The sequence below is a fragment of the Dermacentor andersoni genome, chromosome 2, assembly GCF_023375885.2.
Source record: "Dermacentor andersoni chromosome 2, qqDerAnde1_hic_scaffold, whole genome shotgun sequence".
Classification (NCBI taxonomy): Eukaryota; Metazoa; Arthropoda; class Arachnida; order Ixodida; family Ixodidae; genus Dermacentor; species Dermacentor andersoni.
In genome coordinates this window covers 204,140,787-204,166,361 of record NC_092815.1, presented here as the reverse complement: position 1 = coordinate 204,166,361, position 25,575 = coordinate 204,140,787, and the positions used below count along the sequence as shown (strand labels likewise).

Genomic DNA, 25,575 nt, shown 5'->3' with positions numbered 1-25,575 from the left:
TGTGAACAGGAGCAAGGTTCGGTCGCAAATCCCACTCGGCAGCTGATCTTCAGTCTTTTTATAGCGATTACGGAAAGGGGGTGCTGCCACTGGTAGCAATGGTGCTTGCGCAGTAGACTGTTTAGCATATGCGATGAGTTGATGAACAGGCGGTGAACTGATAATCCGGCAGTTATCCTAGTGAACACGTGGTGGCAGGTAGCTGCCACGAACGGTCGGGAGTCAGCAAATCCGTGTAGGTTGGCGTCCACGGCACAGTCGTTCCGTAAACTAAGGGTGAAGAACAGAAGTGTGAATGGTTTGAAGTGTGAAGTGTGAATGGACCAAACCTTGCACAGAAGTGCAAGGTTTGGTCACAAATCCCACTCGGCATCTGATCTTCAGCCTTTTTATAGCGATTACGGAGAGGGGGTGCCGCCACTGGAAGCGATGGTGCTTGCGCAGTAGACTGTTTAGCACATGCGATGAGTTGATGAACGGGCGCTGAATTGATAATCCGACAGTTATCCTAGTGAACACGTGGTGGCAGGTAGCTGCCACGAACGTTCGGGAGTCAGCAAATCCGTGTAGGTTGGCGTCCACGGCACAGTCGTTCCGTAAACTAAGGGTGAAGAACAGAAGTGCGAATAGGAGCAAGGTTTGGTCACAAATCCCACTCGGCAGCTGTTCAGCCTTTTTATAGCGATTACGGAAAGGGGGTGCCGCCACTGGCAGCGATGGCGCTTGCGCTGTAGACTGTTTAGCACATGCGATGAGTTGATGAACGGGCGCTGAATTGATAATCCGACAGTTATCCTAGTGAACACGTGGTGGCAGGTAGCTGCCACGAACGGTCAGGAGTCAGCAAATCCGTGTAGGTTGGCGTCCACGGCACAGTCGTTCCGTAAACTAAGGGTGAAGAACAGAAGTGTGAATACGAGCAAGGTTTGGTCACAAATCCCACTCGGCAGCTGATCTTCAGCCTCTTTATAGCGATTACGGAGAGGGGGTGCCGCCACTGGAAGCGATGGTGCTTGCGCAGTAGACTGTTTAGCACATACGATGAGTTGATGAACGGGCGGCGAACTGATAATCCGGCAGTTATCCTAGTGAACACGTGGTGGCAGGTAGCTGCGACGAACGGTCGGGAATCAGCAAATCCGTGTAGGTTGGCGTCCACGGCACAGTCGTTCCGTAAACTAAGGGTGAAGAACAGAAGTGTGAATAGGAGCAAGGTTGGGCTAACTAATATTTCTGATCAAAACGCACTCGAAAATGACCTTAAACGTTTACAGGATTGGTGCGATCTTTGGCTAATGAAGCTTAATCCCACTAAATGCAAACTCGTTTCATTTCAACGCCAGCGTAATCCTTTGCTTTTTTCTTACGTAATCTTAAGCTCCACTGTTGAACAAGTCCAATCCCATAAATACCTTGGCGTCACCTTATCCTGCGATCTTTCCTGGCCCGCACGTCACCAAGGTCATATCATCAGCGAACAGATCTCTCGGTTTTCTAAAGTGTCATTTGCGTCACGCCCCGCAAGACATAAGGCTTCTCGCGTATAAATCTCTAATCAGGTCTAAACTAGAGTATGCTTCGCACATCTGGAGTCCGCACCAGATATACTTAATCAATGAATTGGAATCTGTGTGAAATCGTTCAACTAGGTTCATTCATTAATGGGGTTAACATATTAATGGGGTTCCACTGTATTGTGCGGCCTCTAACACTAGTGCCTGGATAGACAGGGTGCATGCAACCACCGGCCATTTTGGACTACCCAGTCTTTGTATCCTCTGGAGATTACCTCTGAGATAAAGCACAGGTGGTGTGTTTGCTTAGTCGTGTGGACAGCCCTGCGCAGCCACAGCCAGGCTAACGGAGGAGACGCGTGCTCACCTGATCCTCCCTCCCTTCCCCCCCCCCCCCTCAATGTCTTGCACATGTCTATCACGTGACTTCTGATATTGGGTATGCATCAAGCCACCCTCCTCCTCAGCTCACTCTCACACGCTTTCACTTGCGCCCACATTATATGGCACACGGGGTACAATAAGATCTTACCGCACTTTGACTTAGCATGAAAGCTCAGCTGATGGCAAAAAATTCCCCTGGTGTGTCCATATATATGCTATCCCAATAAAACACAACTGACTTGCATGTACAACTACTCCTGGAGTACCATTGCTGCAAGAATAAAATACAATATGACTAGCATAAATATTGCAACAACATAAAGTATGTGTTGGTTCAGGAACACCTCTCCCACTAATGCTATGCCACCAGACAACATGGAATGGGCTGAGCGTGCTCAACTAGGCACGAGAGAACTTTCTCCTAAACTATGCAAAACCTGTGACTATGGCCTTCGGCGAATATGCACAAGCATGCACTAGACTGGACTGAATTAGCTAAGTATCCTATACTGTAAAACTCGTTACTACGAACATCACATGAACAAAATTTTCAGACTTACGAACTTTTTTGAAATCCCCGCTAAATATTTTCAATGTAAAATACTTACAATACTAAGAATTTCAGAATACCGAATATTTCAAAATAATGTACGTAGTTTAATCCCACAATCACCAAGTCGCTTCGTAATTACAAAGTTCCGTTGAAGATTAGGAACCAAGTCCCTGAAACTTACACCTGCCACCTCCAACCATCATTCGCAGCAGGAGCCATGCACTGTGGAACCTGTTTCAACGGGTACAGGCCTGGCAGCATCAGTGTCAACATGAGTATTGCGTACTATGCCATAGGCCTAGAGTCACCACGTTTATAGCGATCGGCAGGAGCTGCAAAGTTAGCATTGTGATCGTGTTGTGCATTCGCTTTGCTGACAATGAGTTCTGCCCCCCCCCCTCGTTAAATAGAAACACCAGTTTTTACTCAAAGAAAAAGTGGACATTATAACAGAGCTGAATGCTGAAAAAAAAGGCAAGTCCACCTGTGTAGGAGCGTGATATCACACATCAACAATGACAACGATACTCAGGGATCGGGATAAGATCGTAAAATTACACCGGAGTCACAGCTGGCCCCCTCAAGAAAGTGCTTGCGCTTGGCAAGTACCAGAATGTGTACGGCGCCGTCCTCATGTGGTTTAAGGATTCCAGACAACACTATGTGTCCTTGTCAGGGCGTATTATTCAAGAGAAGGCGTGCCACAGTTCGTGGTCACCTTGAACGTCTCCAGCTTCGAAACAAGTGCCAAAGGGCTTTAGTGCTTCCATCAAAGGAATGGCACTGCGTGGCAAGTTCGAAAAAACTCGATTATTCCTCGGGCAGAGATGTCCCCGATGATGTTCACAGGAAGGTCGAGGATGTGAAGGCATTCATCCTACAGCACTTGTTGTCTACTTGCCAGAAGAAAATAACAGACTTTTTCAAGCAATAAATTGTAGTCAAACTGTGCCCAGTGTTTTCGTTTATTACTTACGTACGAACATGCGCATTTGCTGAAAAGGTATGTAATTTTTTTTGGGTGTGTTGCATTACTGGCATGAAAATAATGGTTGTTCTGTACTATATTACTTCAAAACAACAAATTAAATTTGGTGGTCCCGCGAAGTTCGTTGTAATGAGATTCTACTGTAGGGCTGATTTATTAGAAAGTAATCGAACAGTGCTTCAGACAGGACGAAGTAAAAATGACACAGCTCATTTAGCTTTATGAATGGCAGGAGACGCGGTGATTCTTTGGATAAAGTAGTGGTGACCACTACCTGGCGTTGACCAGAACTCCTCTTCGCAGTGGCCTCTGAGATTTCGCAGCCCGGCTCATCTTTGAGCAGCTTTGGAGCAGTTTCTCTCACTTGTAGCATGGATGGAGCAGCTTTAACGAAATGTAGCACACTGGAGCATTTATAGTAGCATTCCCACCACTGCCTTTGTGGAACAGTATGCAACAACAAATTCCACTCGGCACAGATTGGCGCAACCGGCACAGCATTCCCACAACCAACTAACTATGTCTGTTGGCTTCATGTGCTGATATATCTGGTCACCCTAGATGACCGACATTCATGCGCCCAGCCCTGACATCCAGACTGGCACCAATGTTTGTTTTTGTACCTCTAGAAACTGGTGAAAAAAAAAATGTCTATGAGTGAGCCTGCCACATTTAAACATAAGTATGAAATGCCTCATGATATTTATAAAGAACACACAAGTTTCCTGTCCATATCATGTTTATATAATATATACATATAAACATTAACATGTCCAAAGTTTCCCAATGCGCAGAGGCGTCGAGTGCAAGTGACACTGTCCTGCTTGAGAGACTGATGACAAACTATATCCATGCTCAACAACAGGTCCACTGTCTATATCCATTTCCCTACAACATGCCTCTGGATAAATTCTACTTGAAGAAGTTTAGGTGGGCAAGCTGCTGTGGCAGAAATGGCTTGCCACGTCCCTCCGCACGCTGTTCAGGACTGGCATGGTTCCGCAGATGCACAGGCACTGCTGGCAGGGGTCCCTCATGTTTCCGCACAACTTCTTCCACATGTGCATATGCATTGTACGTCTCACGTGACTTGGGTGCCCTCGCACAGTAGGTGGCGCAGTGGGACAACATGATCTGCACAAGATAGCCAACAGGTAGTCACTTAACACTTACAGCCCTGCAGTTGCTATGGGGTCGCAGTTAAAAGTGGAATTTATGCTGGGAGTAATGAAACAAGAAGAAAATCGTGCTGTGTCACGACTGAATAACTCTGACTTCTTGGAAGAAAGAAAACCAATCTTAAAGGTTTGCAGCAACCTTGCAAATGAGCAGAAACCTGGAGCCTCTTCCCGACTTGACGGGACACGTCACAGGATAGAAATATTAAGGAATACCAATAAAAAAAGGATAATAAGCTCGAACACACACATGAGCAAGCACGTCACACAGTGCTTCTGTCTCTGAAAATAACAGAGTGGCGCTGTCATAGCGTGCTGTGCAGGTGTTCATTGTGCAGCCGCCATTCTTAATGAGTGTAGCCAATGAGCCCGACAAAAGCTGTGCATGATGTTTCCATATTTAAGTACAGCATCCATAAATTTGAATAAATACTCCTTTTCAATGTGCATAGTACTGTTGCAAAAATAAAGTTATTAATCACCTGATTCTGTCATTCACAATGTTTCCAGCGCCTCCACACTTGCTTGTCTATTCTTTTTTTATATCCAATACCTTGTACTCAACTGCCCCTGCAAGGTTTTGGCCCTAGCCAAATGGAACCAATATGACCTACCATGGGGAAATGACAACAGCAGGATCCAACAGTGCTTCTATGCACATAAATTCTAACTGAAGTGCCCTCAGTAATGAATTCACTAACATCCTGTTTACTATAGAAAACGAATTCCTCAAAACAGTAATACTTTTCCTGACTTCATGAACTTTGCACCCTTGAAGCAGCCACATATGATTGTTCCACATGCATAAGCTTCATAACAAGAGAATCAAGTAATTATATCACGCCATAAACACAGAAACGATAAGCTGCGGTAATCAAGAAAGAAGCAAAAATACAGTGTTGTCAGCCAATTAATCCTTATTTGGAACAATGACTACACACAAAAGCACACATACTGCAGATTTCCATTCATTTGACCTTGATAAGAACAAGAGAATAAATCGAGTTATCTGGTGAGTTGAATTAAAAAAGCCAGAAAAAAAGTCCCAGCACAAAGCTGCCTTACTTGGCAGTATTTTCCCAATCCTAAGATGCTCCCATATCTAACATGCACACATCTTTTTATGGGTTTCAAAGTAAGAACAACATGGACCCAAAGATACCACGTACCCAATTTTATAACAAGAAGAATAGCATGCCTCTGATTGTGGTGATATGAAAGTGATGACGCCTGTAAAGTTCCTCCATCACAAAATAGAAATTTATTTAAACATAATGTAGTTTGAGATCCCTCTTGGACTGCTCGTTATCGCTATGGGCCCAACACACAATCCTCCGTGCAGTTCACTGTGTTTGATATTACAAATTTCATCAACGATTTCGCAGAGGATGGGTGCCCACGCCTAGGTTAACAACTTTGTCATGCCACACCAGACTCCAACACTGAAAGCTATGATGCAGCGCTGTTCAACATATAATATAACTTCTCTTTTGAATTAGCTTTCGAATAAAAATCAGCACGTCGTCATTGCTGGCTTGCACATCTTGTGATGACAGGAGTGACGATGGTATACCTCTATCAGGCTATTGTGAACGCCGCAATCATGGTTGCAGTTTTGGATCTGATTAAAACACACAGGTGATTTTGTGGCCATTTTCTTAGAAAATTTAATGGGGGGCGGGGGGAGGTGGATTACAACTGGGTAACTATGGTAATCATTCACTGTTAGCTGCCGTTTTCGATTGAAAACCTTCCCAGGTTGTGCTAAAAATCAGCATTTTGTGTGGGAGATAGGGTGCCTTTGACCTGTTCAAAGTTCCCTAGCACTGCAATGACCCACACTGTAGTCATTGGGACCACCATTGGTGTGAGGGGCATGCATGCTGACCGGTCAACTTCCAATTACCTACTGAAGGCCCATTTCAGAATCAAAGCAACGAATGTCTAGGCCCACAGAAATGTATGGGCACTGCCCAGGACCTTTGGCTAGGCTCGTATATACAAAAAGTCTAGTTAACCAGAGGCAAGTTAATGCAAGTCTACTGCACTGTTATGGGTAGAACACAGAACAGTGATAAGAATGTATGAGTGTGAATGTGGTGTAGGAGAGTGTGGATGACAAGGCATACAGACCACTTTGAATCGCAGACAACATGGTGGGAATTGACTCTAGGGTTGCAAGCAGCAAGAAATCATCCATAAATGCAGTAGAACCCGGTTAAACTGTTTTTAGGGGACCATGGAAAAAGAACGTAGAATCTGGAAAAACACAACGTCCGACGACACTGGCAGCAGCACTACTGATAAGACAAAAAGCTACTCTTACACAAAACACTTTTTTTGGAAGTTGAATAGAAAGCCAGCAAACTACAGAAAGCCCACTCACTAAAGCTCATTATCAGCGCCTGGTGCTTACAGTGAATGGCAAAATCTTTTTATAGCAGTCATAGCCGTGAATCCCACTAAATGAAGCATGTAAATTTTATCTGGTGCTTAGGCAAAATCGATAACAGCCCCTTTTCGAGCACTCACGAACCTTTTTTTGCATTTATGCACAGATTTTTACATCAAAGTAATTGCACAAGGCAGCAATGGTCACATGTCAGTGAACATGGGTGTGAGGCGTCCCCTTGTGCTTTTTCATTTATACCTCCTCTTGGCTATGTACTTTGTGAGCAGTGTTGAGATCAACGATCAGTGGCAACCCGAACACGGCGACAGTGACTCTTTACAGCGGCAAGATGCAGTGGTCAACCTAGGCACTGCCAACGGACGGCGTCACATGGGTGGCGAACTGTCTCAATGTTTGGAAGTAACAACGGGGAAGCAAACATAACAAATTGGAAACTACTACTCATGACGCTGGGGAAACTAAGCAGCACCAGCGCTTTAGATTGTAAGAGCCAGGAAAATGTGACAAACAGAAATCTATCAACGAGATTCTGCTGTACATTATTGTTTTTACCTCTGCATGCTTTGAAATAAGCATTACGCAGCATTGTTCAAATTTAAATTTATTTCCTTGAGAGAAGGAGCCATGACGAAAAGCTCCCATTTGCTTGACAGGGGACCCGGCCCCTTTGGTATGACAGCAGTGCAGCACGCATACAAAAAATACGAATGTACGTAATTCTAAACAAAGATACATATCTACCTGTACACACACACATACATTAGGAGGAAACCAGCTCAGTTCAGCCCATTTCTACACAAATACATACTAACATATGCAGGGTGTCCCAGCTAACTTTAGCCAGAGGTTAAAAATATGCAAATGCCATGTAGCTGGACAGAACCAAAGTAATGTTGTTTGCCGTCGCTTGGAGATACTCAAATTTCTTTTTTCATTCTGCGTAATTAGATAATTATTCTTGATTAATTAATCAACTTCTTAGATATTAGAATTAAATGAAAAGTGTCAATGAGAAAATTGCAGAGCGACGTGAAAAACTCCTGATACAGCGTTCTGTTGCTCAATACGTGCTACATAAAAGTGTTTTTCCAAGCATGAAAGAAGCCCGCAAATGCATGCAAAATTGCCAAATGACTAGCCGTTCGAGGCACTTTGCGTGACTCGAGGGTTTATTTCACGCTCGGAAAAACACATTTATGTACCACATATTGAGCAACGGAAAGCTGTATCTGGCGTTTGTAATGTAGCACTACAATTTTCTCATTGGCACTTTTAATCTAATTATAATATTTGAGAAGTATATTAATTAATTAGTACTAATTATCTAACTACGCGGAATGAAAAAAACAAAACAATACGAGTATCTCCAAGCAACGGAAAACAACATTACCTTGGTTATGTCCAGCTACGTAGCATTTGCACATTTTTAAACTCTGGCTAAGGTTAGCTGGGACACCCTGTATATGTCCTCATTTATATTCATTATTATAATATTCATTATTTGTATGACCGGGGTAGTTGGAGAAGTATGGGAGAAGCCTTTGCCCTGCAGTGGGCGTAACCAGGCTGATGATGATGATATTAATACCCACACATAGATCAATTCTTGTTGGCAATGCAGCCTAATTTGAGAGCTTGAGTTGCAGGAGACTTCCCAATTTTCAGATATAAGTTTATTTGAGAGCGACAGCACTGTGCAAAGTAAGGACCGTTTGTCATAGTTTGTTCCAGGTGTTGGCATAAACCACTTTTCTTTGTCTCTTGTTTCTCGGATGTTGGTGTTTTCATGAAGGTCAGATGAGAATATTACACTGTCGTTTTGCTTTCAATAAGACTGATAACTTAAGAGTAAGCGATAATTATATTGCGAACACAGGCAGGACATCATATTTCCAGACAATGTCATTAAGGCGGAAAAAACAAAAATGGCGCATTTTCAATGCAATGAACAGCTCTTTTTTTTTAGAAAGTGCAGTTTCTTTAGGTTGGACATGCCTGCTGTGCACCAGATAATGCCATAATATTGCATTTTGTAGAAAACTAATGAGTTATGTAACAGCAGTTGAAATTTATAGAAGGAACAGTACGCTTCATATACATGAGAATGCCTGTTGAGGAAGACATTTTCGATAAAACACAGTCTGCATGTTCATCCCAAGTTAAATCTTTAGCGAAAATCACTGCTAAAGTCTTCACAGAGTCAACACTTCCTGATAATTCTGTGCCTAAGTTAACATGTACATTTCTTGATTTTTTACCTTTTGGAGCATAGAGGACAACTTTAGATTTGGAAGCATTTATGTTTGTCAATGTTACTTTCTCTGCTCATGTGGTCTGTGCTGTTTCTGTGCTGGTTGCCTGCCACAAGTTCACTACTATTCAAACTCACATAAACCAGTACCACCCTAAGGTAAAATATATTGCATGAGAACAGAAAACTTAAAAGCTGCCCGAAGCATAGTCACCTGCATCAGGGTCCAAACAAGCTCGATGCAAAATGTTGCAAATGTATCAAGGGATTGCTTACATAACCTTTAAACACAAGGGCATAAAATAAAGCAACGATTGAAACTCACCCTACATTCAGGCAGCCCCACTTTCATGACGCTGTCATGTGTTGCTACAGCAAGGACGAGTGCATGGGAGTCTGCAACACCTGGTGAGTAAAAGAACAGCAGTATTTAGGAGTCTTACTGATAAATGTACACCCATATTACAGGCCTAATCACTGAGACAGCACCCAGATACGGTGTAATAATGCCCGGCAGCACACAACTGTGCTGCACAGTGATTTGCACATGTGATTGCAATGTCATCTCCAAGGTGCACTATGGTAGACAGCTATGTCCCGCTTTATCCCCAGAAGGAATCGGCGATTTGATTGCCATGCGAACCTACCTTAACCCTAATTTAAAGGAAGACTGGCATACGATTCTTAACATCGAAACCGCATAAAAAGTACTGGGTCTCAAACCGCTCTAAACTATTCGACCTAATATTTAGAAACGTTGCTCAACTGGAAGCCCTTCTCTTACTCCGCCACATCGAACACAGTGCTGGCTCCTGACTTAATCAAACAGTGCAATTCAACAGCGCTTCTCGATGGTTCCCACGATGAGGCCTCCCTTACGAAACATGCCTTCACTCCAGCGCATGTGAGTAGATGCCGAGCACCAACATCATCAACCTATTTGTGTCCGCTGCAGGACAAATGCCTCTACCAGTGATCTTCAATTACTCCTCTCTTGGGCCAGCTCATTCCATCTTATGTCTACAATCTTTCTAATCTCACCACACCACCTAGTCCTCTACTGTCCTCGACTGCACTTCAATTCCCTTGGCACCCATTCTGTAACCATAATAGACCCCTAGTTATGCACTCCATGCATTAGATGACCTCCCCAGCTCCATTTTTTCCTCTTAATATCAACTAGTTATCAGCCACCCCCATTTGTTCTCTAATTCACACTGCTGTTTTCCTGTCTCTTAACGCAACGCCTAAAAATTTATTGCAATAGGAATTATATAGACACTCCAAGTGAATTTCCGCCATCGGTAATGGCGTCGATATCGCTGTGAGGTTCCATATAAAGCTGAAGTGTATAATATCGTGCCTGTGCACGTTATGCTGTTGATGGGAGGAAAAGTCATCTATGTATAGCTGTCTAACAATTTGCTATTGCAATTAATGCTTCCCCTTTTGGGCAAAGCCGCGACTTTCTTTCATTTCATCACTCGTGGTGCAATCCTTGGCTTCTTAAGTTTCTTTCTTAACCTCCAACGCTGCCTATATGTTAGTATAGACCAGATGTTGAGCAAACTTGTTCACAATTCCCACTTGTGAATCGCCATGAAATGATTCACACTGAGCACTTAAGTTGAGGGGTAAGCTCTGCTATCCACTTTCATGGATCAAGATGGAGTGCAAAAAGGAGGCATGCTCTAGATTGTGGAGGTTAGCATATACCGTATTTGCATGAGTCTAGCGCGCACCTTTTTTAAATAAAAAAGTGCGCTCAAATTTGCAGGCGTGTTACAATCATAACTAATTCTACTCAAACTCAAAGACGAAACCGCCTCCTACTACAGAAAAAAAAAGGTCAATGCAAGGCAGCTAACCACACTGCCATTGAATGGACGTTGTTATTTTATGCTTTGGTTAGTGGTTCTTGGTTTAGCCATAAGTGTGGCATTTCTAATGCATTAGAAGGAACTGAAGATGACTTTTGTGGTTGGTAGATGGTGAAAAGGCGTTGTGCAAATACAGTCTTTGTTTCTATGAAATAGTTTTCGTTATGGTAAGCAGGATACCGATGCATCATGAATATATGATACAGAGGGCCATGTGTGTACGCAGATCATGATGTTTCAGCAGTGACTTTGTGATGTGCTAAGATGCTAGCTAACAAACAAGAAAACCTCCCGCATTTACTCTTTTTCCTCCATCCTGGACATGGAAGGTTGAAGACCTTGGGGCTGAATTTTTACTGCTCATCCCTGTGCACTGGACTTAATTGTTACCAAAACATTTTACGTTTACACTGCATGAAATGTTAAAAGGCAGCCTGTGTTTCAAGAGCACTGATTTAAGGCTTACCTAGAAATGTGCAATGACGAACCCAGCAACAAAATGGTGCAGTTGTTTAGACTGCCATATATATATATATATCTAATGCTTACTATCTGCTATAAATATGGCAGGAACAACACTGTACTGACTTCGAAGAATGCTAACACATAACAAAACACACTAATTGCACATAATTGCACTAACTGCAAACCAATCATAGAAGTGCCATTATAAATTATCAGACTGATTTCACAAATTTCAAAGGAACAGGTGTGGATGGGATGTTGTTGCCAATTTCAGTAGCTAACAGTTTTCACATTGGCCAAAGTACTGTTAATACAACAGCCTACATGCATAAGCAGTCATTAAAGAGTTGAATTCTGTCGTTAAAGTGTGGATGCTGTCAATGACACTTTAGCTCTGCCATAAATTAAAAGGATTCACCACTGTTTTTATAACTCATCAGTAACGACAAAGAATAGCGCTGCAAAATTAAGTAGTGTGTTCATTTAGCAATGCTCATCAATTTCACTAATTTACTTAGCCTTGGAACCTGCTCTTCACAGGGATTGTCAGACAAGGGAGCTGCGTTCCGATTCCCATCCCTGTCGGAACAATACTTGAGGTGTTCAAGCTGATTACCTCACGCAGTAGGAGCAATGTAGAGAATATTATAAGTACAGTTGAAGTAAATATAAAATTTGGTTGGTGATGAATAATTTCAATGGAGTATTCTATTGAAATGGAGTATTCTATAAGAAGCCGATCAATGAGTCAGCGGTAAGAGGGAAAATAGAGGAATTCCAGATCAAGCTACAGAACAGGTATTCGGCTTTAACTCAGGAAGAGGACCTTAGTGTTAAAGCAACGAACAACAATCTTGTGGGCATCATTAAGGAGTGTGCAATAGAAGTCGGTAGTAACTCCGCTAGACAGGATACCAGTAAGCTATCACAGGAGACGAAAGATCTGATCAAGAAATGCCAATGTATGAAAGCCTCTAACCCCACAGCTAGAATAGAACTGGCAGAACTTTCGAAGTTAATCAACAAGCGTAAGACAGCTGACTTAAGGAAGTATAATATGGATAGAATTGAACATGCTCTCAGGAACGGAGGAAGCCTAAAAGCAGTGAAGAAGAAACTAGGAATTGGCAAGAATCAGATGTATGTGTTAAGAGACAAAGCCGGCAATATCATTACGCATATGGATGAGATAGTTGAAGTGGTTGAGGAGTTCTATAGAGATTTATACAGTACCAGTGGCACCCACGATGATAATGGAAGAGAGAGTAGTCTAGAGGAATTCGAAATCCCACAGGTAACGCCGGAAGAAGTAAAGAAAGCCTTGGGAGCTATGCAAAGGGGGAAGGCAGCTGGGGAGGATCAGGTAACAGCAGATTTGTTGAAGGATGGTGGGCAGATTGTTCTAGAGAAACTGGCCACCCTGTATACGCAATGCCTCATGACTTCGAGCGTACCGGAATCTTGGAAAAACGCTAACATAATCCTAATCCATAAGAAAGGGGAAAAATTATAGACCGATCAGCTTACTGTCCGTTGCCTACAAAGTATTTACTAAGGTAATCGCAAATAGAATCAGGAACACCTAAGACTTCCACCAACCAAAAGACCAGGCAGGATTCCGTAAAGGCTACTCAACAATAGACCATATTCACATTATCAATCAGGTGATCGAAAAATGTGCGGAATATAACCAACCTTTATATATAGCTTTCATTGATTACGAGAAAGCGTTTGATTCAGTCGAAACCACAGCAGTCATGGAGGCATTGCGGAATCAGGGTGTAGACGAGCCGTATGTAAATAATACTGAAAGATATCTATAGCGGCTCCACAGCCACTGTAGTCCTCCATAAAGAAAGCAACAAAATCCCAATAAAGAAAGGCGTCAGGCAGGGAGATACAATCTCTCCAATGCTATTCACAGCGCATTTACAGGAGGTATTCAGAGACCTGGACTGAAGAGAATTGGGGATAAGAGTTAATGGAGAATACCTTAGTAACTTGCGATTCGCTGATGATATTGCCTTGCTTAGTAACTCAGGGGACCAACTGCAATGCATGCTCACTGACCTGGAGAGGCAAAGCCGAAGGGTGGGTCTAAAAATTAATCTGCAGAAAACTAAAGTAATGTTTAACAGTCTCGGAAGAGAACAGCAGCTTACGATAGGTAGTGAGGCACTGGAAGTGGTAAGGGAATACATCTACTTAGGACAGGTAGTGACTGCGGATCCGGATCATGAGACTGAAATAATCAGAAGAATAAGAATGGGCTGGGGTGCGTTTGGCAGGCATTCTCAGATCATGAACAGCAGGTTGCCATTATCCCTCAAGAGAAAAGTTTATAACAGCTGTGTCTAACCAGTACTCACGTACGAGGCAGAAACCTGGAGGCTTACGAAAAGGGTTCTACTTAAATTGAGGACGACGCAATGAGCTATGGAAAGAAGAATGATAGGTGTAACGTTAAGGGATAAGAAAAGAGCAGATTGGGTGAGGGAACAAACGCGAGTTAATGATATCTTAGTTGAAATCAAGAAAAAGAAATGGGCATGGGCAGGACACGTAATGAGGAGGGAAGATAACCGATGGTAATTAAGAGTTACAGAATGGATTCCAAGGGAGAAAAGCGTAGCAGAGGGCGGCAGAAAGTTAGATGGGCGGATGACATTAAGAAGTTTGCAGGGACAACATGGCCACAATTAGTACATGACCGGGGTAGTTGGAGAAGTATGAGAGAGGCCTTTGCCCTGCAGTGGGCGTAACCAGGCTGATGATGATGATGATTCTATTGCTATAATGAAATGATAAATGCAGGATACACTAAGTATCGGTTATAGCGAAACAAATCTTTGTTTTCACGTGCTTGAATATATAGTCAACATGCAAATTTTTGTGCTCCCTAGAGGCCACGATAATGTCCGAAAAAAGGATGCATGCCTTTTACTGCCCCTAAGGGCTCAAATCGCTACAGGCACGTCCAAAATAGCTCCGAAGGCCTGCCACTTATTAGGCCTGTCTGTGTTCATACTGTGACAGGATATGGTGAGTGCACACGCATAGATTAAGGAATACGTACTGTGCCCCATGACAATTGCCCCTTCCCACTCTTGGTATGCTTCGTCGCAATACTTCTCACGGAGTAAGGCTGCTGTATTGATGCAAAGTTGACTTTCAGGAACCGGCATTATGCAATGCGTCGGGCTTACAGAGCTTCGAAGCCCCTGACAATGATTACAAATGTGGAGTCAGCCCCATTGCTGACAACGGCAAATTTTTTCAATAATAAACACAGCACCAACAGCAAGAAGCTTGGTAGTGAACATCAAAGTAGCAAAGGTGTGAGTACATTGCCGCGGAGGTGGCTACGGCTGCAAGCGGATCTGCGTGCGAGAGCACCTGTTCAAGGAGGGGAGATAATCAGAATGGCGGCGGCTTCGATAACGCCATTTCAGACCTGTGGTGACGGCAAAAAGTCCAGAAAATCAGACGGCAAAGGCTTTTTGTGTTCGAAATTTCAAACGTTCTGATATATTGGCTCTATGGAGGTGTGTGTGGCGGTGCCACAAAGGCGTCTGAATTATCGGGCACGTCTGAAAAATGTGGCCTCCGGAAAATCAGTCGTAGATATTTTGGTAGCAAAAGTGTGAAATACAGTCACCAATGGATTTTTCAGATGCCTGATTTTACAGACCTGCATGATTACTGCAGCATCACCAACTAACCCTGGCACCAATGCAAGCACCTAGCCAGAATTAGGTTTCGGGGGGGGGGGGGGGGGGCGTATACACCCACTTGGGGTTTACAGGAAGCTTTCAAGTCTGTCTTACGATACTGATTATGATGGTTACGTAATAGCATGCGCAGTAGTAAACTGAACAGGAACACTTGTGCTAGTGTGCAGGCTAGTTGCTCTTGCTTTCCCCTTTGTCAGAGCCTAAATTCATCCAGAGATGAAATATCATGGCCATCCTAAGCGAACGAACACACTATACTTCTGTGGGAGGCGGCGCAAAGAGGTAGCCACCGTAGCTTTGCCTTATTTAGGCCGACCAGCCATTGTACACCGGGATCTCGTGAGCGGCAGACACTGCGGACGTACAGGACGCCGCTAGAGGACCCCCCTCCTAATGCAAAGTGCAATTGAAATAAAGTCCAATGGTAAAGCCCAGGTAAAGGAGTCCAGGTAAAATGTGGAGACGGTGCCATAGGAACACCACACTCTAAAAAAAGTTTACACCCTTTGGGTTGTATTTTGTGCCCAAACAATAATCGTCACCTGTCTTGCCCACATATCCTTTAACACTGTGAGCACGGTACTTCCTAGTCATGAACGGCTTGCGCGTTATCAGCTTGACACAGCATTCTCAACAGGAAAGTAGTGAGCACCGAGTTTTCAAGAGAAGAAACGCAAGCAAGGCAGTTGACGATTATTGTTGTGGGACAAGATAAGCCCAAAAGGGTGTGAACTTTTTTTTTATAGTGCAAGTCTGGACACAGGGTGCACTGTCTTGTGCGTTGATGTCGTTGGTAGTGTCGGGTTCACGCAATCCGACAGAGATGTACCAGGCAGCACTGACTGCATAGGTTGTGAGCAACGCGCAGCTGCAGTGAAAGCGCGATGCAAAAGTGTGACCTGCTACTGGTTCTCATGGACGACTGGGCCTGCAGAAGTTGGAGCTCCAAAAGTAGACCGTCTGGCAGCTTGGGACTTGCGTGGATATAGCGCAAGTGTTGGTCACACAAGATGTAGATGTAGAAGTGATGCTCAAGCTGAAGAAACCAGGAGGCAGAGCTGGCTCCTGTAAAACTTCATTAGTGCATAAGGGCAGCGGATTGGGCGAGTTGGTGTTCCATGGTAACAATGAAATTCAAACAGCTCTAGACGACAGGACTAGAAAGAGGAGGAGACAAACACGGCGCCGTGTTTGTCTCCTCCTCTTTCTGGTCCTGTCGTCTAGTGCTGTTTGAATTTTATTGTTACCAAACTTCAGTAGGCCATGCATTTGCGGAAGGTGCGAGTACAGAACATTGGAAGGCTCTCCTGCAGCTGTTTGTGGTGAAATCTCGAATGCCGATAGCATCAGGATTGCGGTGGTCGCTGAATGCATCACGAAGGTTGTGCTTATGGTGTCTCTGTGTTGGCGAGAGTGAAATATGAGCCTAGTGGAGCCTATGGTGATAAGTGAGGTGCCCCTGAACGGAAAGCGGACAGCTTGCAGGAACGTCCAATGAAGGAGAGCGGTGGGCCATAATATAGCCGAAAGCACTTACGTCTGGCCCAGTGAATTTTTTGGAAAGAGTCGTCGCGCAGCTGCCTTTGAGCTGGGAAGGAGGCTCATGAACCAAGTAGAGGTCTGATGCTGGGGTCGGCGTGTGCTGACGATCGGCACGGCTGGATGCAGGCGATGTGGGACAACAAGATGCAGAATGAAGTGTCGGCTCAAATGGCAAGAGCTGTTGTGACGGAGCGCCAGCTGGAGGAGACTGAGTGCTCTAGGTGACATAGTGAGCAAGGATCGCTGCCCGCAAGTCCTTGTAGTAGTCAGGGCCAAGGGTGGCAACTGGAGTTTGGAATGCAGCCGGAGCCTGGAACCCTGCTGAGAAGGAAATGGCTGTCCAGCTGGATGAACCAGATGTCCGGTGTGTCGATGTAGATTCCTGGACACCCTACAACCACGGGACATCTGCCGGACCACGTGAGGCCATGTCACTCGCCTTGGTAGAGTTGATGCACTGACACAGGCATGGCTGGACTCGGTTGTCTGGGTCACCAATTCGTGGGAAGGCTGAGTTCGGTCGTCTGGGTCACTAATTTGTGGCTTGACGTCGGCATGACTGGGCTCGGTCATGCAAGTCACCAATTTGTGAAAGGCGGCATGAAGAGGTAGCCGCTATAGCCACAGTTTATTTAGGCCGGCCAGCCATTGTGCAGCGGGATCTCATGAGCGGCAGACACCGCGGCCGCTCAGGTCGTGCGTGCTAGCATGTTCTTTCCTCGCGCAACCTGCACGTGAGCCATCTTCTTCTTTTCCAGCTTTGGAAGTGACAGTCGCGCCTCTGCACTTCCATCGCTTCCTTTAGGCGGACTTAATATGATGGAGCAACTGCTGCAGGGATCAATACACAAAAGCACTCTATTAACCCCCTGCGCTTTTCAAATGGGTTGCTTAGCTGCAAAAGTATAAAATCAATTAAAAGTATGATCAGACTTGTGAAAATACAATCAACATCCGATTTTTCGGACAACCTAGGGGCCTTGAAAATGGCTAGTTTAAAAAAAAAATATGAATGCATGCCTTTTACTACCTCCAAGGGCTAACATCGCCCCAGCTACGCCCGAAACAGCTATGAAGGCCTGTCAGTGCAATTACTAAGCACATCAGGGCTCATAATGTGACTGAAGATGATGGGTACACACCTGTGTAATTAAGGACTAAATACAGTGTCCCGTGACAATGGCCCCTTTTCACTCTCGGTATGCTCCGCCAATGTAGACCGTTTTATTGAGGGTGGCACCATTTTGTGATTGCAGCGCCGTCTATCGTGCGGCGCCATGCTGGTACGTGGAATCGTGCTGGAAGGTGCATGGCGAACATGCTGTTGATGGCGAGTCAAGTTTTCATGCTTTCCCGAAAGGTGTGAACAAATTGTTTGGACTGAAAAGCTTCTTAGTGTGCCGTCATTAAGCTTTTAGCTTCGATACAGCCACAATATCGAACGGCGACGGGCCTAGAGGCCTTTCTGCAGCTCTCCTCAAGATCGAAATAGGAGGAGAGTCAAGTCTGAACATTGTCGATACATAGCATATACATGTAACGTGTTATTATTGTATGTCTAGCCTTGAACTCTATTAAGCTATCACTCAGGTGACAACAATCAGAGGTGTCTCTATGTGCCATGCGGTATGCCGCAGCAGCGTACATCCCAATCCAGGTTACTGTGAAGCTCCGAAGAAGCACGTTTCACTAGCTTTCGTGGTTCTAAAATTTTTGCAGAATGATTTTCTAAACATTGTTTATCTGGCACCCAAGCATCAAGCTTTACAAAATAAATAACTGTAAGATAACTCGATCGAAAGGGCTGTTAACACGGATAAAATCAGCTTATGATAGTGGCCACAAATATGTCCAAATCAACCAGACGCATGGGACGCGTTGAAGGATTATGCGCACTCTCAGGTCTTGAATAGTGCATGTGCATGCAAGGGCACTTCGCCTACTCGAGAGCACTGAAAAACGAACTACTACTCTTTGCCACAGCAACTTTATTTTCTGCAGTAATACAGTGCGCGATGAGCGGCGTTGACAGCTTGCCAGCGAGATTCGGAAGCACAGAAGAGCCCGTGTGAACTAGGGCCGGCTGGCAGATGGTAGGCATGACTTTGGCTACAGAATGGAAAAGAACACACCTTCATCCCTTAGTCGGCACATATCGTACTGTTTTCATAATACGTTCTCAGTCAACTTCCACCAGAACGTCGGTTGCTAAGCATGATAATTTTAGAATGTGTTTGAACTGAATAAGTTGAACTCTTTCATTACCACACCTATTCAACTCGATCACTGGTGATTGATGCTTTAGATCGCCCATTTTGACATGTTGGAGCCACTTCTTATCCACTTAAGGCCATCCAGTAGTTAGTACAGGCAGTGAACTTTCAGAATCAGTTTAAATTTTTACGCTCCAGCGATGTTGTGATTTTTGACGGACCTTTTTAGCGAACTAATCTGCATATGTTGTAGCGAAAAGAGGCGTGGCTGTCACCTTCTGTCGCTCTCGAGAAATAAGCATGCCGCCCACGATTATGCTGCATTAGCATCAAAATTTTGTAATCAAATGACTCCCAACGAGTCAAGAATTCAATTATTTCACCAGTTTTGCCGTCCGACAGTGATGTGGTGATAACCGAAAATGATGCCAGCAGTTCACTAGGGAACTTTGGTTTGCAGTCAGAGTCGCTTTATTCTGCCAAAGTGTATTTCTGAAGGTCTGCCACATGTCCAACATGTGGAACTGGAATTTTCAACTAGTTTTTAAGAGTTTCAGTTTCACTTCTCACGTAAAATCCAGACAAGCGCTGCTGGTATCCCTGCGCAGTTATCGAGTCACTCCCACGGTGTTGTCCCATGTGGCTGCGTCGCGAGAAAAGCGTTGCGCTCGAAACTATGCTGCACTCACACTTCAATTTAGTGATGAGGACTCGAGTTATGATTCCGAAGATGACAGCAAAGCAGATGCAAGCTCCGACGGTACCAATGTTTTGAGTCAGCATGGGACACCAGCAGCTGTTCATTGGCAAGTTTCCCTTACGGCCTTGAGCAGTCTCCTTCATTATGCGCATTTATCTTCCATCTTTTCGCACGACCTGAGAGCTCTACTAACTATCGTCAGGATGCATACTATGCTTGGTTATGATGTGCTCCCATCGGCAGCAAAGAAACTTCCGTTCATGCCAAGAAGGTGCCCGTAGCACATCTCGGCCCAGCAATGCGGATCAGCACAAGACAGTTTACAATGGCGTGGGATTTCTTTCTACTCTTCTTCTCTGCAGAGGTGATAAAGACAATCCACGAAAATGCAAACAGATATGCTTGGATGCATAATCTTGTAGTTGTCCAGCTACGCTAAGAGCGATTGGTCCTGGAAGAGGTGCATGACTAGACAAACAGGTGAAGTACGCTCCTTGGTCTTCTCATTGGACCATCCTCAGAAGATGCCAAAAAGGCGGAACTGCAAAATGTGTTACGCAGGACTGCAAAGTTGAGCAAAAACCAGACGTTTTGTGGGAAAAGTGCGGAGTGCACCTATGCTTCACAAAATCCAGAAACTGCTGAGCGATAAACTGGTCTTAGTTTCTTTTTTGTATCCGAAGAATGGCGGTGTACTGAGCATTTATTTTTTCAGACATTATTCCTGGGTTTATCTTTGAAATGTATATTCTGAATTTCCTTTTATATTAATGTTTTTGTTGATATCATGTTTTTTTATTGTTGTTTTTATCAACTGGCAGCAAAAATGGCACTTTCTAGAATTCTTATGTTTTACCGAATCATCTTTTTGTTTGGTAACATCTGTTTTTGGAAAGAGCATTTCATTATGCACAATATGCTATGCTGCAATGTGTGTTGGAATATTTTTTGTAGTGGTAAATAATTTTTCTCTGAGACCTATAAAAAACGACAATTTTCTCACGGTAACGAATGAGTTAACGCGAGTGCACAAAGAAATAGTCAGCTTCATCCATTCGCAATAGCTGACTGACTCAAATAAGCACCTTTCTTTCATGTCTCAGTTCCACGGCCTACAGCAGCTGCGCCATTCAAGAATCTTCGGTGCTATCGGAACCAACGTTGCGCTTGCGCCACCAGCCCACCGTGAGAAAAGGATATAAGGAGGCGCAGCGGTACCGGCACCTTATTCTGGCAGCGGTTGTGGCAACAGGAACACAGACTGACCAACGTTCTTTGTATCCGCAGGCTTGTGTCGTCGTCTTCCACTCCCCGTGCCCAACGTACCGCTATCTGCTTCCACGTGTGTCCCAGCCTACAGCAGCTGCGCCATTCAAGAATCTTCGGTGCTATCGGAACCAGCGTTGCGCTTGCGCCACCAGCCCACGGTGAGAAAAGGATATAAGGAGGCGCAGCGGTACCGGCACCTTATTCTGGCAGCGGTTGTGGCAACAGGAACACAGACTGACCAACGTTCTTTGTATCCGCAGGTTAGTCACATGCGTATGTATCGTTGTCATTTGTGATTCCAATATTGTTGCAGCCACTGCCAAACATTGCTGCTGAACTTGTGTTAACTTGTGCTGCCAAGCTTGCGTCGTCTCGTGCGGCCTTCCGGGTGTGGTCGGTGAACAATGCCTACAAATGCGGAGCTTGCCAAAAGAATTGATGACATTGAATCCAAGCTTGGAAACGTAAGCGAAAAACTTGTTGATGACATTTTTGGGAAATTTCTGCTGAGGGCGAGCAATTCGGGCATAGACGTCGTAGAACTTAAGCAAAGAACTGATAGTTTGGAAACTAGCATGGAATTTCTAAGCAAACTCGTCGAAAAGCTGAGCGCCAAAAACAAAGAGCTAAAATCCGAAAACAAAGCTTTATACGCAAACAACAACACTCTCACAAAGAAAGTTGGCGAACTGGAGCAATATTCTCGATTAAACAACGTCGAGACTAAGGGCATCCCTTGCACGCAAGGAGAGGACTGTGTGACAGTCATACAAACTATTGGCAACAAAATTGGTTGCCCAGTAATGGCCAGTGACCTCGACGTTGTTCATCGTGTTCCTACTAAAACAGAACATAAAAACATCATCGCTCGCTTCTGCTCGAGAACGAAGAAAGCCGAGTTCGTCGCGAAAGCACGGAAAGCTAGACTCTGCCTGAGTGATATTGGCCTCGCAACAGCAAAAGAGAACCCTGTCTTCGTTAATGAACATTTAACACTTGAAAACAAAGCTCTGTTTTCCAAAGCCTTGGCTCTGAAAAAAACGAAGAACTGGAGATTTCTGTAGACAGAAAACTGTCAAATCAAGGCCCGGAAAACAACTGAAAGCCGCGTCTTTCGCATCGCAACCGAATCCGACCTTTCAGTAATAACCTAACTCTAATCCACCTTTGCGCCACACCTGTCCCGTAGGCAAGTCTCACAATTTCGACTTATCTCACAGCTAACCAGTTAAACAATCTTCTTTCAAATCATCAGCGATCTGTCTTGCACTTGAATGCGCGCAGACTGCGCAAGCACTTCCATGAATTCTCCGATCTCATTTCTTCATTCACCTTCCCATTTTCAATCATCAGAGTATCTGAAACTTGGTTGAGCGACCACGATAAACACCTTTTCTGTTTTACTAGTTTTGTTCCTGAATACTCCAATCGTCCGTTCAGCAACCATGGCGGCGCAGCGCTGTATATCTATTCAGATATTACTTACAACCGAAGGAACGATCTTGAACTTAATGTAACTAATTGTGAAGACGTTTGGATTGAACTTAAAAATGACTTCCTCAACATAGACAACAAAGACCTAATAATTGGTTGCATATATCGTTCACCCTCGTCATCAGCAATAGACTTCTGTACTGCTCTCCATAAAGTCATGGGACTGCTAGCAGATGAAAACAAAAATGTAACAATTATAGGCGACATCAACATTAACCTCGCTGATAGTACGTCTACTAATGCTTTACATTATTCTGATTGTTTTAACAGCTTTGGTTATGAATGTTTAATTAAGATACCGACACAATGTGCTAACCACCCCATAGGTACATTAATTGACCATGCATTATCAAATTTGGCATATCCACCAGACGCAGGTGTTATGACGACCGACATAACTGATCACTATCCTATATTTCTAAATTTTCACTATACTCATGGCTCCGAAAAAATCACGTAGACGAAGTTTATATTAGACAAACAATCATTCCTTGACGCCGTGTCGAACCTTGACTGGTCCCCCATCTTTTCTACAAATGATCCACAAAAAGCATTTGCAGTGTTTATCTCTATGCTTAAGTCATGTGTTGATCGTCATTCCGTTCAAGTTAAATGCAAGAAGAAGTACGCGTCGCCTCAAAATCCATGGATAACAGATAAGCTCTTAGCTTTAATGCGCAAAAAGGATAATCTTCATAAGAAAACCAAACGACAACCATTTAACAAGAATTTAGCCATTCGGTACAAAAAGTTTTCTAACCAGCTTTCTGCCACATTGAAAAAAGCTAAAAAAAACATGGTACGAAAGGAAAATTTTGGAATGCAGTAAAAACGTAAAAAAGAAATGGGAAATTGTTAACTCCTTCTTAAACAGGGCAAATAATCGCGAAGCTATAACAGAAATTGCATATCAGGGTATGGTATACAAGACCGCCAAAGAAATAGCTGATGCGTTTGCTGATTTCTTCTTTAGCAGCGAGCTACAGCCACCTGCGCATGACAATCCCGTGCCCCAGCGCCTGCCACATTCTTTCTTTTTATTTCCAACTACATCTCAGGAAGTTCTAAACATTATAAACAACATAAAAATAACCGGCGCCGGCATCGATAAATTACACCTTTCCCATATAAAATTAATTGCACCCCTAATAAGTGATGTCCTTGCAGACATAATCAACGTCATGTTTAAATCAGGCAGTTTCCCACAAGAGCTAAAACAAGGCAAGATCACACCAATTTTTAAGAAAGATGACCGCTCTTTAATTTCCAATTATCGCCCCATCTGTGTATTACCATTCTTTAGTAAGGTAATCGAAAAGCTAATAGAAAAACGTTTAACTAATTACCTTACAAAATTTAACATTCTCTCACCATTCCAATACGGCTTTCGCTCGGGTTACTCGACCGAACTGGCTCTCGTTGCTCTAACCGATCAACTAAAACTAGCTATCGATGAAGGGAATTATGCAGCGTCAGTGTTTGTAAATTTAAGCAAAGCGTTTGAGAAAATAAATCACCGCATCTTATTTCATAAGCTTGAATCATTGGGAATCACCGGCCCAGCGCTCTTGTTACTACAAAATTACTTAACAGACAGAATGCAAGTAGTAACCATTTCAGCCGTTCATTCTAAAACCATGTTCACTAATATTGGTGTGCCCCAGGGTTCCATATTGGGTCCGCTTTTGTTTTTATTATACGTGAATGATCTGCCGAACTGCCTGTCCTTTTCGAAATGTATACTTTATGCAGATGATACTACTATTATTAATGCCAATAAATGTATTACAACCTTAGTATCTAACCTTAATAGCGACTTACACAGCCTGATGGAGTGGTGCCAAACTAACCAGCTACAGATAAACCCGTCTAAAACAAAATTTGTTGTATTCACTTCCCACCAACGAACACTTCACTCCATTCCTCCTATCTCATTGGGCAGAAGTTCTATTCCTGCAAGTTTTTCATGCAATTATCTTGGCATAGAAGTAGACAAACATATTAAATTTACTGAACACATAACCAAACTAAAACAGAAGATTACCTATGGGATTAGGGTCCTTCTAAAAGCACGAAACATATTTGACCATCAAATATTACTATCATTATACTTTTCGTTTATTCATTCCCACATTAAATACTGCGTTACTTGCTGGGGAAACACTTACGTAACCCATTTAAACTCATTGCAAATTCTAGAGAATCAGGCTATTAGGATAATTACATTTAACCCATATAATAACAACGCCTCATATCTTTTACGAACTAATCACATTCTTACAGTCACACAACTCGTTAAATATAATCTAGGTACCTTTTTGTTCCGTCAAATCAATTACACACGATGCGATAGCTTGTTACCACAGTCTTCTCTATTAAATACTAATATTACCAGGCTTGCAATAAATAGGAACTTCATTTTACCTAAAATCCATACTAATTATGGCAAACAGAGCGTCCATTTTTCATCCATCGCATTCTGGAACACACTACCAATTTACATAAAAACACTTAAAATTCACGAATTCAAGAAACAACTAAAAGATTACATTCTGTCGAATACTGATGCCTAGTCCATACTCATAACCATTCTTTCAGGGTCCCTTCATTTCGTTTTCATTGCCATACCGTTAGGTTTCTGTTTTTGCCTGCCTCACATATACATTCGAGTTAACAAATTCTACTGTGTTCGTCACGTCATCTACGCAGTTACTTCATCAGTTGTCAACGAGATTGTGTTACAGTGCTTTTTTTCATGACATTTATGCATATGTAATTCTTCAATCATGGTATTCATACTAAAACCTGTAATTTTTTAACAATTTTTTGAAAACTGCTGTACTTTTGTTTTATTACGTTTACTTTGTAAAGGAGGTCCCATTGCAGTCTTTGACTCCGGTACCTCCTCCTGAATATTAACAACTTGTAATCGTTCTAATCATCTCAATAAAAACCGATTCTGATTCTGATCATGGCTGCCGAGTTCCGAGTTCGCTG

The 25,575-nt window shown here is 43.5% G+C and overlaps 1 protein-coding gene across 2 annotated transcripts in view; it reads right to left on the bottom strand.

Annotated features, from left to right (window-relative positions):
- Positions 1 to 4,160: 4,160 nt before the first annotated feature.
- The window catches only part of LOC126540221 (ATPase WRNIP1-like), a 79,231-nt gene continuing 57,816 nt past the window's right edge, over positions 4,161 to 25,575 (bottom strand). For both annotated transcript variants that reach the window (XM_050187015.2, XM_055075883.2), the window contains exons 7-8: positions 9,607 to 9,686; positions 4,161 to 4,573 (exon numbers count right to left, since the gene is read on the bottom strand). In XM_050187015.2, coding sequence (XP_050042972.1) covers positions 4,352 to 4,573; positions 9,607 to 9,686 — 302 coding nt within the window. In that variant the 3' untranslated portion in view covers positions 4,161 to 4,351. The remainder of the gene's footprint in view (positions 4,574 to 9,606; positions 9,687 to 25,575) is intronic.